The sequence below is a fragment of the Mytilus californianus genome, unplaced genomic scaffold, assembly GCF_021869535.1.
Source record: "Mytilus californianus isolate M0D057914Y unplaced genomic scaffold, xbMytCali1.0.p SCAF_11, whole genome shotgun sequence".
Classification (NCBI taxonomy): domain Eukaryota; kingdom Metazoa; phylum Mollusca; class Bivalvia; order Mytilida; family Mytilidae; genus Mytilus; species Mytilus californianus.
The window spans coordinates 15,843,723-15,855,730 of NW_026262593.1; the positions used below are offsets into that span (position 1 = coordinate 15,843,723).

General features: G+C 31.8%; 1 protein-coding gene across 2 annotated transcripts in view; it reads right to left on the reverse strand.

Moving 5' to 3' along the window:
• LOC127719659 (5'-3' exoribonuclease 1-like) overlaps nt 1–12,008 on the reverse strand; it is a 64,821-nt gene that overhangs the window by 49,936 nt on the left and 2,877 nt on the right. For both annotated transcript variants that reach the window (XM_052225888.1, XM_052225887.1), the window contains exons 2-8: nt 11,619–11,750; nt 6,816–6,916; nt 3,572–3,669; nt 2,662–2,771; nt 2,248–2,358; nt 1,211–1,296; nt 780–867 (exon numbers count right to left, since the gene is read on the reverse strand). In XM_052225888.1, the coding sequence (XP_052081848.1) occupies nt 780–867; nt 1,211–1,296; nt 2,248–2,358; nt 2,662–2,771; nt 3,572–3,669; nt 6,816–6,916; nt 11,619–11,750 (726 nt within the window). The remainder of the gene's footprint in view (nt 1–779; nt 868–1,210; nt 1,297–2,247; nt 2,359–2,661; nt 2,772–3,571; nt 3,670–6,815; nt 6,917–11,618; nt 11,751–12,008) is intronic.

The window sequence follows — 12,008 nt, forward strand, 5'->3', positions numbered from 1 at the left end:
TTATATATAAGAACATGTTTTACATAACAAGTGGTTATTGCAAGTGAAAATACAATCTTGTGGAATTTTGTTTTGTTTCATTGATTCATTATGTTGCTGTCTCATTGATATACATCCCACATCACCAGGTGCTGTTAATTATGTCTTTTTGGCATTACTTATACATTTTACAAACCTGTAAGTCCTTAAATTCTAAGTCTAAATAATCTCTAAACAACTGCAAACCTTTAAGATTTAAAATTCTAAGTTTAAATAATCTTTAAACAACTACAAACATTTAAGATCTTAAATTCAAAGTCTAAATATATATTCTCTAAACAACTACAAACCTTCAAGTCCTTAAATTCAAGGTCTATCTATTCTCTAAACAACTACAAACATTGAAGTCGTTAAATTCAAAGTCTAAATACTCTTTAAACAACTACAAACCTTTAAGTCCTTAAATTCATAGTCTGAATATTCTCTAAATAACTACAAACCTTTAAGTCCTTAAATTCATAGTCTGAATATTCTCTAAACAACTACAAACCTTTAAGTCCTTAAATTCATAGTCTAAATATTCTCTAAACAACTACAAACCTTTAAGTCCTTAAATTCATAGTCTGAATATTCTCTAAACAACTACAAACCTTTAAGTCCTTAAATTCATAGTCTAAATATTCTCTAAACAACTACAAACCTTTAAGTCCTTAAATTCATAGTCTGAATATTCTCTAAACAACTACAAACCTTTAAGTCCTTAAATTCATAGTCTGAATATTCTCTAAACAACTACAAACCTTTAAGTCCTTAAATTCAAAGTCTAAATATTCTCTAAACAAAGATAGATGTAATAAATGAAATGTTGTTTCTTCTGGTGTTGCTGGTCTGAAATAAAATAAAATTTAAATCTGGTTAAACCTACCAACTGTATGAGTACTTCTTTGGAAAATATCACTTCACAATTGTTTATCGTACACGTTTATAATTTGTAACAAAGCTTGAGGTCTACAGGGGTCATAGAGATTTTTTTTAATTAAAGTTATCATATCTAAGCAAGAGAACAAATTACAATTTAGAACATTCTGCAAAAGCTCTAAACTACGTCGAAATAAATATTCAGTTTGAAAGATTTTTTTCTAATTTTACCTGATACATGAAATTAAGGTTAAGATGTGACCTTTTCTGATTTTTGAAACCAATCAATTGTCAGTTACTATATAATATTTACCTTTTATTATCTTTCTTGCCACCAAATCTTACTTCTTCTCGTAATAATGAAAAGTGTGGTTCATGAGTGGAAAGTCCTAACATCATCTGTAATCCATAATATACACAGTAATTATTTTTATAAATGTAAGAAAATCATAATGGCTCAACAAATTATTATTATACAGCTATCATAGAAAGTACAGGTTCCAAATGAACAGCATAAACAAAATACAATTTCAGACATACATTTTTTTACTCCTTTATCAGTTTATGTTGATGTAATGACAGACAGTATAATACATTGTTTGTTCTTTATACTTTAAGGATGAACACCCCCGAGGAGCCAAAAATTTGTAGAATTAATTTTTTTTTCTTAACCTGATTTTTGGGTTTATATGACTGTAAGAAAGTAACTGATGAATACAAAAAAAATATGGTGGTGCACTTCTTTTTTTGCTACGGCCATTAGAAAGTACTATTATCATGAAAAAAATCACAATTTCACAATTAAATTTTTTTTCATACTTTCACTAAAGATGAAGTGGACCAATGTGTATACATTTAACTAAAAAAAAACTATAGGTTGGTGTTAATACTAGAAAGTTTTACAAAATTTTGTTGCTTTTTTGTGTCAAATTGACCATGCTGTCAATTTTGTAAATTTGGGATTTTTCTCTTTTTTTTTTAGAACAAAAAGTATATTATTTCAACTTCTTTGCTATAAATGATTGACAAAATACATATCTAAGAATTTTGAAAAGAAAAAAATGAAATGGGTTGTACATATCTTTGGTAAAATCATTTCTTTGTACCTTCATCTATTTTCTAAACATTTTGGCTGATGACATTAACCAGACTGGTTACAAATTTGAAATTTTTATTACTCAAAATTACTTATTGTAAGTACACAATTTTTTCACAGAGTTTAGTTTGATTATAATATTTTTTATATTCATTGACATTTTCCACTTGTATTACATGTTTTGGAAATAATTCCCGAACAGGATTTCAACGAGACTGAAACCTCAGAAGAATACATCCTTAAGAGAGCCTCACCAAATCAGCATCCAACCCATACAGACAATGTCTTGTGTTGTGATCATATCCTGGCTGGGTTCTATCATGTCGGATAAAATCCATGATTTTATGCTCACCTTCTCCAGGAGTCTACAAAATAAAACCAAAAAACTTTTTTAAGGTCAATAGAAATAATAGCTAGAAGACTTATATGGATACCTAATTTTTAATGAACTATCAAAAAACTAACATATAACCTAAATGCAAAACATACAATGAACTGGCTGTGTAAATGTTGGAACATACACATTATGTAATGATGATATAAAAGTAATCAGTCTTTATTTGCATAGAAATTTACATGTACATCTTAACATGCCCTTCCACTAAGACGTCAGACTTATCATTAAGCTTATATTCCAATTAACGGGATTAAGGATTCATATACCTTACCTCATGTCCTGATAAATATACTCTGACCCCGTGCCATAATGGATCTGTTGATACTTTTTGTGCAGCAAAGTACTTCAAATGTTCATGAAGTGTCACCATAAATTCTGTTCCTACAACATTTTAAAATGAGAACATTAGAAACTTGACTGAAGGTTAAATGTTTGAAATAAATCTATAAAATAAACATAACACAATTTCAAAACAATGTTGAACAGCTTTAGAATAACAAATGAATGGAACGTTAAATACAACTACTCACATAATTGTGGTCTTTAAGTTTTTTCATTTTTACTAGTCTATCTATTGGGTTATTTACAAGTGTCAATTTTCTTTCTTGTTTTTTTAACTGCTTACACCAGTTTTGGTCAATCAAGAATTCAAAGAATCAGCAAAATTATACTATATTCTAAATACAAATTAATTTTCAAGTTCCCTTTGTTATACGATATACACAGGCTTCTATATGTTACAGAAGAGCTTGTTACATAGGTTTACAGTACATCTAATAGTTAACTATAATTTTATTAACTTACCTGGTGTAATGCAGTTCTTATTAACTTACCTGGTGTAACACAGTTCTTATTAACTTACCTGGTGTAATGCAGTTCTTATTAACTTACCTGGTGTAATGCAGTTCTTATTAGCTTACCTTGTGTAACACAGTTCTTATTAGCTTACCTGGTGTAATGCAGTTCTTATTAACTTACCTGGTGTAATGCAGTTCTTATTAACTTACCTGGTGTAACACAGTTCTTATTAGCTTACCTGGTGTAATGCAGTTCTTATTAACTTACCTGGTGTAATGCAGTTCTTATTAACTTACCTGGTGTAACACAGTTCTTATTAACTTACCTGGTGTAACACAGTTCTTATTAACTTACCTGGTGTAATGCAGTTCTTATTAACTTACCTGGTGTAATGCAGTTAGAATCAAATCTTTTCTCTGTAGGTAAAACTTCGCCAGACTCTCTAGCTTTCTTTTCACATTCTTCTGCCTCTCTAGCAGATCTGTAAACAATAATTAAATCATGGTATTCAGCTTAAGGTGAATATCTTTCAAATTACTGTGAGGAGCTGTTAGGGTCATAATGACCACCATACCCTAGACTATTTATAATCCCTAATAAAATGCTTCGCAAAGCGCAGCCTGATACGACCGCAGAGGTCGAACCTTGAACAGTTGGGGCAAGTTTGGACACAATATTCAAGCTTGATACTGTCTGAATTTGGATTGTGATCAAATTTTTGACATAATATAGGTTTCTGACACAAAATAAATGTGGTCAAAGAGCTTAAAAATTTGAAATGGGACATTCATTTTACCTAGAATGGTCTGATATCCAAAATCTAACAACATGGTTAGATTCAGCATATAATAAAACACCAAAAATTTAATTTTAGTTGAAATCAATAAAAAGTTTAATTTTGGACCCTTCAAACCTTAATATGGACTAATTTGAAAACAGGGCCCAAAATAAAAAATCTAAATGCACAATAAGATTCAGCATATCATACAGCCGCAATCATTCAGTTTTTGATGAAATCAAACAAAGTTTAATTTTGGACCCTTTTGACCTCAATGTAGACCAATCTAAAAATGGGGCCCAATATCCAAAAAAGTAATACAAGGTAAGAACCCCCAAAAATTAAAGACTTTAAATTAATCCCATTGAAATTGGTTAAAAGATTTGTATTTATTTTCAATTGAAGATTTCTTGCTATTGCACAAACCGGTGCAATTGAAGATTTCTTCCTATTGCGCAATACTGTGCAATTGAAGATTTCTTGCTATTGCGCAATACTGTGTAATTGAAGATTTCTTGCTATTGCGCAATACTGTGCTATTGTGCAATACTGTGCTATTGAGCAATACTGTGCTATTGCGCAATACTGTGTTGTTGCGCAATACTGTGCAATTAAAGATTTCTTGCTATTGCGCAATACTGTGCAATTGAAGATTTCTTGCTATTGCGCAATATTGTGCAATTGAAGATTACAAAAACTTTGAAGAAAAAAAATATGAACCCCAAAAAATTGGAAAAAAAAAATCCCCCCCCCCCCCCCCCCCCCCAGTACAATTTTAGAGAGATCCATACACTTACATACAAGTTATTGTCTGGAAACTAGAAAAAATGCAATGAAGTTTATTAAACTAAAGTTTATAGCAAATTTCCAATGGAATTTATTAACAATAAAGTTTTTGGCAAATTTCCAATATACATAATTTAAAAGCAGTTTAGGTGAGATAAACAAAAACGCTTCATCAGCAACATTTTATATTGGCAAATTTCCAATGAAGTTCATTAAACTAAAGTTTTTGGCAAATTTCCAATGGAATTTATTAATAATAAAGTTTTTGGCAAATTTCCAATATACATAACTTAAAAGCAGTTTAGGTGAGATATTCAAATGAGTTTCAATTACCAACCTTACACTGCCTTTAAAATTATGTTTTGTACTTAGGTAATTGTCCATTAACCTGGAAACCCTTTTCCCCCCCTTTTTTGCACCTTATTCCTTAACGGTTTGAGCCATAACTCCCAAAGACAATTCTTACCATTCCTTTGTGGTATTCCAATATCCAAAATCTAAATACATGGTTAGATTCAGCATATCAAAGAACCCCAAGAATTCAATTTTTGATGAAATCAAATAAAGTTCAATTTTGGACCCTTTAAACCTCAATGTGGACCAATTTGATAAACGGGCCCAAATATCAAAAATCTAAATACATGGTTAGATTCAGCATATCGAAGAACCCAATATATTCAATTTTTGTTGAAATCAAACAAAGTTTAATTTTGGACCCTGATTTGGACCAACTTGAATATATACTGGGCCCATAATCAAAAAACTAAGTTCATGTTTAGATTCAGCATATCAAAGAACCCCAAGAATTCAATTTTTGTTAAAATCAAACTAAATTTAATTTTGGACCCTTTGGACCTTAATGTAGACCAATTTGAAAACGGGACCAAAAATTAAGAATCTAAATACACGGTTAGATTAGGCAATTACCCCCAAAATCAATCCCAGCCTTCCCTTTGTGGTATGGTACCTTGCAGTACAATTTCAGAGAGATCCATACACTTGAACACAAGTTATTGTCTGGAAACTAGAAAAATGCTTATTTTTGCACCCTTTTTGGCCCCTTTTTCCTAAACGTTTAGGGCAATTATCCCCAAACTCAATTCCAGCTTTCCCTTTGTGATATGGAACCTTGTAGTACAATTTCAGAAAGATCCATACACTTACATACAAGTTATTGTCATGAAACTAGAAAAATGCTTGTTTTTTGCCCCTTTTTTGGCCCCTAATTCCTAATATTTTGAGGCAATTACCCCCAAAATCAATCCCAACATTCCCTGTGTGATATGGAACCTTGTGGTACAATGTCAGAGAGATTCATACACTAACACACAAGTTATGTCTGGAAGTTACAAAAATGCTTATTTTTGGCCCCTTTTTGGCCCCTAATTCCTTAACTGTTGGTACCATAACCCCCAAAATCAATCCCCACCTTCCTTTTGTGGTATTGAACCTTAAGGTAAAAACTCACAGAGATCCATTTACTTAAACTAAAGTTAGAGTGCGAAAACCAATGTGTCTTCGGACGACGCCGGACGACGACGACGCCAACGTCATACCAATATACGACCGCAAAAATTTTTTGCGGTCGTATAAAAACCTTTACCAGTAAATTATGGAAAGTAAAAAAATAGCTTCAGATGATATTTCTTGATCATAACGAACATTCTATCCAAGTTATTTAAGGAATGACTGTAATATTTTTTCTGTCTATGAAGAAATAACATCAAAAACGTGGTGCACACTGAATAACTCGCGTAGCGGGTTATTTTAAAGTGTGCACCACATTTTTTATGTTATTTCGAATAGACAGAAAAAATATTTCAGTCATTTCTTATAATTTAATTCTTAATTCCATTTAAACCGGAGTAAATCATGAAAAAACGTTGATGACGTCAAGGTCACATGACAGAATTATGTCTATGAGCTGATACACAAAACAACGTCAGCCAATAGAAAGACGCGTTACATCCAAAATTAAATTATTAATGTATAAAAATGTTCACTCAAGACTATAAGAAGATAAGTGCCATAACATTAAATGTGTATCTTTCTGTTATTCTAACCTGAATCTTCTTCCTCTTTGCTGGTTCATCTTAGCCCTTGGAGCTACTCCATCAATAGCCATAAAGAAGACTTTCTTTGGTTTTATTATACGAAACAAAAACTGAAAACATAAGGTTATAAAGGGAATTTATCAAATGTGTAAATACTTTTGCTTTTATAGATTTAATAAACTTCCATGGTCTCTAAATTTTCTGGGAAGAAGAGCAAGTATGAGTCTTTATCTACTACAATATAATTATACTGAAAACTTTTAATGTTCAACTGCTAAAATTTGGTGAAAGAAAGTAGTTAGATTGTAATTGTAAATTTTGAAGAAAAATTCTCCTCTGTATAATATGTTGTCTAGTTAAAAATGTTATCTTATTTAAAAATTCTTCTGAACAACCTGAAGGTACATGTATGCTTCATGTAATGCTAGCGAATTACATGTACCAATGTGATAGTTTTAAGGTCTAAGCATATACAAATACAAGATTTCTTACCTTTCAAAGTGTAAAATATATTTGTTTACTTAAGTTATGCATGAATCATGAATGACTCAGTGAAGCATTGTATTTTACATTGAATGAATAGATGCAGCTCATTATAACAAAATTCAATTGTGTCTCTAGTGTAATATTTGCAATAAGGATCCTGTCTTATTTACATTTACCTAATATCTCTCATGAATCATGTCTAATCAAACTTTTTAGGGCATAAACAGATCCTTCAAATCAAAGCCTTAAAGGCTGTAAAAGCAATTGCTGCCATGTTAATGTTTTGGGGACTTTTTCATCCACATATATATAAGAATTAAACCTGACAGGAGTGTTGTCTAGTGAGAAGTAAGAAGGTTTTAACTTTATATCAATAAAAGACTTTAGCAGAAAGTCATTTTTTATATATGTTTTATATTTCACAAGGAGACAACACGTTTACCAGGCTAAAGTTAGGGTCAAATTTACAATGTACATGTGCTGAAACATATAACTCAAAAAGAAATTATCCCCTGGTAGTGTTTGTAACTGGGCTAGGGCAATAATTTCCTTTATTGATTTAATTTTAACAATTATCATAATTAATTTAAATTTAACCATTTAATTAAAACATTTCAACTTTCCAGACGCAAATGTTGAATAAAATGCTCCGCAGGGCGCAGCTTGATACGACCGCAGAGGTCAAACCCTGAACAGTTGGGGCAAGTATGGACACAACATTCAAGCTTGATACAGCTTTGCATTTGGATTGTGATTAAATATTTGACACAGCATAGGTTTCTGTTCTGACACAGAATGAATGTGGTCTAAGAACTTAAAAATTTTAAATTGGACATTCACCTATTATGGTCCAATATCCAAAATCTAAATACATGGTTAGATTCAGCATATCAAAGAACCCCAAGAATTCAATTTTTGATGAAATCAAACAAAGTTTAATTTTGGACCCTTTTGACCTCAATGTGGACAAAGTTGATAACGGGGCCCAAAAATCAAAAATCTAAATACATGGTTAGATTCAGCATATCAAAGAACCCCATATATTCAATTTTTGTTGAAATCAAACAAAGTTTAATTTTGGACCCCGATTTGGACCAACTTGAAAACTGGGCCCATAATCAAAAATCTAAATACATGTTTAGATTCAGCATATCAAAGAACCCTAAGAATTCAATTTTTGTTAGAATCAAACTAAGTTTAATTTTGGACCCTTTGGACCTTAATGTAGACCAATCTGAAAACGGAACCAAAAATTAAGAAACTAAATACACGGTTAGATTCGGCATATCAAAGAACCCCAATAATTCAATTTTTGATGAAATCAAACAAAGTTTAATTTTGGACCCTTTGGACCTCAATGTGGACCAATTTAAAAACGGGGCCCAAAATCCAAAAACTAAATAAACGGTTAGATTCAGCATATTAAAAAACCCCAAGAATTCAAGAATAGAACCCCATTGAAATTGGTCAAGAAATAAGCAATTTATACGAAGTATCTTCTTTTGCACAATACTGTGCAATCAAATATTTCTTGCTATTGCCCAATACTGTACAATTGACAATTTCTTGCTATTGCGCAATATTGTACTATTGGATATTTCTTGCTATTGCGCAATACTGTGCAATTGAAGATTTCTTGCTATTGCCCAATACTGTGCAATTGAAGATTTCTTGCTATTGTGCAATACTGCGCAATTGAAAATTTCTTGCTATTGCACAATACTTATTATATAATAATTTACACATCCTGTTTGGTGTGTATCTCCTACCATATCATTATTATTTGCTTTTAAATATAAATCAGAAATAACCAACTTAAAATGAAAAATTTTAAAAGAAAAAAAAAAAGGAAAAAAAAAAAATCCCCCCCCCCAATTTTTTGAACCCCCTTATGATTCATCACCCCCAAACTCAATCCCAGCCTTCCCTTTGTGGTATGGTACCTTGCAGTACAATTTCAGAGAGATCCATACACTTGAACACAAGTTATTGTCTGGAAACTAGAAAAATGTGTTTTTTGGCCCCAAATTCCTAAACGTTTAGGGCAATTACCCCCAAACTCAAACCCAGCTTTCCCTTTGTGATATGGAACCTTGTAGTACAATTTCAGAAAGATCCATACACTTACACACAAGTTATTGTCCTGAAACTAGAAAAATGCTTGTTTTTTGCCCCCTAATTCCTAAAATATTGAGGCAATTAGCCCCATCATCAATCCCAGCCTACCCTTTGTGGTATGGTACCTTGCAGTACAATTTCAGAGAGATCCATACACTTGAACACAAGTTATTGTCTGGAAACTAGAAAAATGCTTATTTTTGGCCCCTATTTGGCCCCCAATTCCTTAACGTTTCCTCAATTACCCCCAAACTCAATGCCAGCTTTCCCTTTGTGATATGGAACCTTGTAGTACAATTTCAAAAAGATCCATACACTTACACACAAGTTATTGTCATGAAACTAGAAAAATGCTTGTTTTTTGCCCCTTTTTTGGCCCCTATTTCCTAAAATTTTGAGGCAATTACCCCCTAAATCAATCCCAGCCTTCCTTTTGTGATATGGAACCTTGTGGTACAATGTCGGAGAGATCCATACACTAACACACAAGTTATGTCTGGAAGTTAAAAAAATGCTTATTTTTGGCCCCTAATTCCTTTACTGTTGGTACCATAACCCCCAAAATCAATCCCAACCTTCCTTTTGTGGTATTGAACCTTGTGGTAAAATTTCATAGAGATCCATTCACTTAAACTAAAGTTAGAGTGCGAAAACCAATTTGTTTTTGGACAACGCAGACGACGACAACGACGCCGCCAATGTCATACCAATATACGACCACAAAAAATTTTTTGCGGTCGTATAAAAACGGGAAAGAAATAAAATATCTTACAAGACATAAACATGTAAAAAATAAATATAATATTTCAGCTTACTAAAAATATTTTCATAATGTTACTTTGTCTTCATTTCTTAAAACTAAGTCCCAAACATTATTGCTCAGTTGATATGTGTAAAGGAAGGTCATCATAGACAAACATGACATTAAATCATCATTATACGAACAAGAACAAACAGCTCTTCGTTGCTTCGTTTATCAATTTTCAGGAACATTGCGAAAAATGATCTTCAATATTTAGAAAACATGTGAAATAAAATTGCAAACACGGTGGACCGTCGAGTGTCAACACACGTAGTAGACTCGTCCATTGGAAAGACGAGGATAATAGTTTCATCATTTGTCATGCATACCCAGTTTTGATTATGATATCCAAAAGGATGTACTTTTTTCAATCTATGAAACTAGAAAATTCCAAATTGTAAATATCTCTTGATCTGGACTTGGCATCTATCACGTTTTGACGGGTCCATTTCATTAGTAAGGTGATCGATAAATCTTACGGAGTTATGACAAAAAAGGAAAACATTCTTATTGTTATGTGTTTTTAACAAGGGTTTCGTTCCGCTAAATTATTTGCGCAAACAAATCAACAAAATAGGTCAGTTAAGTTTGTCTATTTTTAGATTACAGGTAAACATTTGACACTACGTATAACCTGTGTAGTGATTTTGATTTTACGATAAATTTATGAATGAACGATAATTTTATGAATGAACAAGAGCACCTGGCCTCTTTCTTAGAGAAACACCAATTAAACATATAAAACCGTATTTAATAAGAGATAATTCAGTAAAATTTTCAATACTAAATCAACAACTGAAATGATTCGATATTTTGTTGGAACATCGTACGAAAGGAGAACGGAATTGCAAGTATAAAAATGCACTTTTTTTCACTCGGACTTCTATGTTTTTGAAAGTCAAACGGTTGTCCCCCTAAATACAAAAATCCATCTACAAGAACATATGCTGAAACCTCTTAAATCCACTAACGTTTTTCAAAAGTTTCAAGCTATGTTGCATTAGAAAACATACATAGGTGTTTAAGAATGAGAGACCAGGAGCCTGTTTAACAAAATACTATGGCTTGATCTGGGCAGAGTCTCTGATTTGTGTCACAAAGATGGCCATACGCGATGGCATAAAAGCAATTGCTTTAAAAACAAATAAGTTGTCTTACAGAATATCTTAATGTTAAATCTGTTTTTGAAGAATTTGGTCACAATGTTCTTGTTTCTATTTAATTCATTTACAACTTTTACAGAGCAATTTGAGCTTGACTTATTGTATGGACATCTGTCTATTGTTGAATGTTGGTTGTTGGTCTCTATTGTTGTTTTTGATATTTTGTTGTTGTCCAGGGATTGCTGTCTCATTGACCCAACAACTCCTTTTATTGATACTATAATTATTAAGAAAGTAAATTACCTCAATATAATGGCAGATGTCTGACAATATCTTCTCTAGTGTGATACGGAAATGTGGATTATTATCATCAGGATGAGAACATGTGTGTATGATTCCATTCATATCCAGATATAAATTGTCAAATTCTGGTATCTGAAAACAGAAAATGTAACATGTGTGGATGATTCCATTCATATCCAGATATAAATTGAAAAATTCTGGTATCTGAAAACAGAAAATGTAACATGTGTGTATGATTCCATTCATATCCAGATATAAATTGTAAAATTCTGGTATCTGAAAACAGAAAATGTAATAAAAGTTTATAAGTAGAGAAAAATCAAAAACAACAAACTCTCAGGGTTCTCACTAGGAATTTTTCATGGTGAGTCCTGGGACTCATCACTTTTA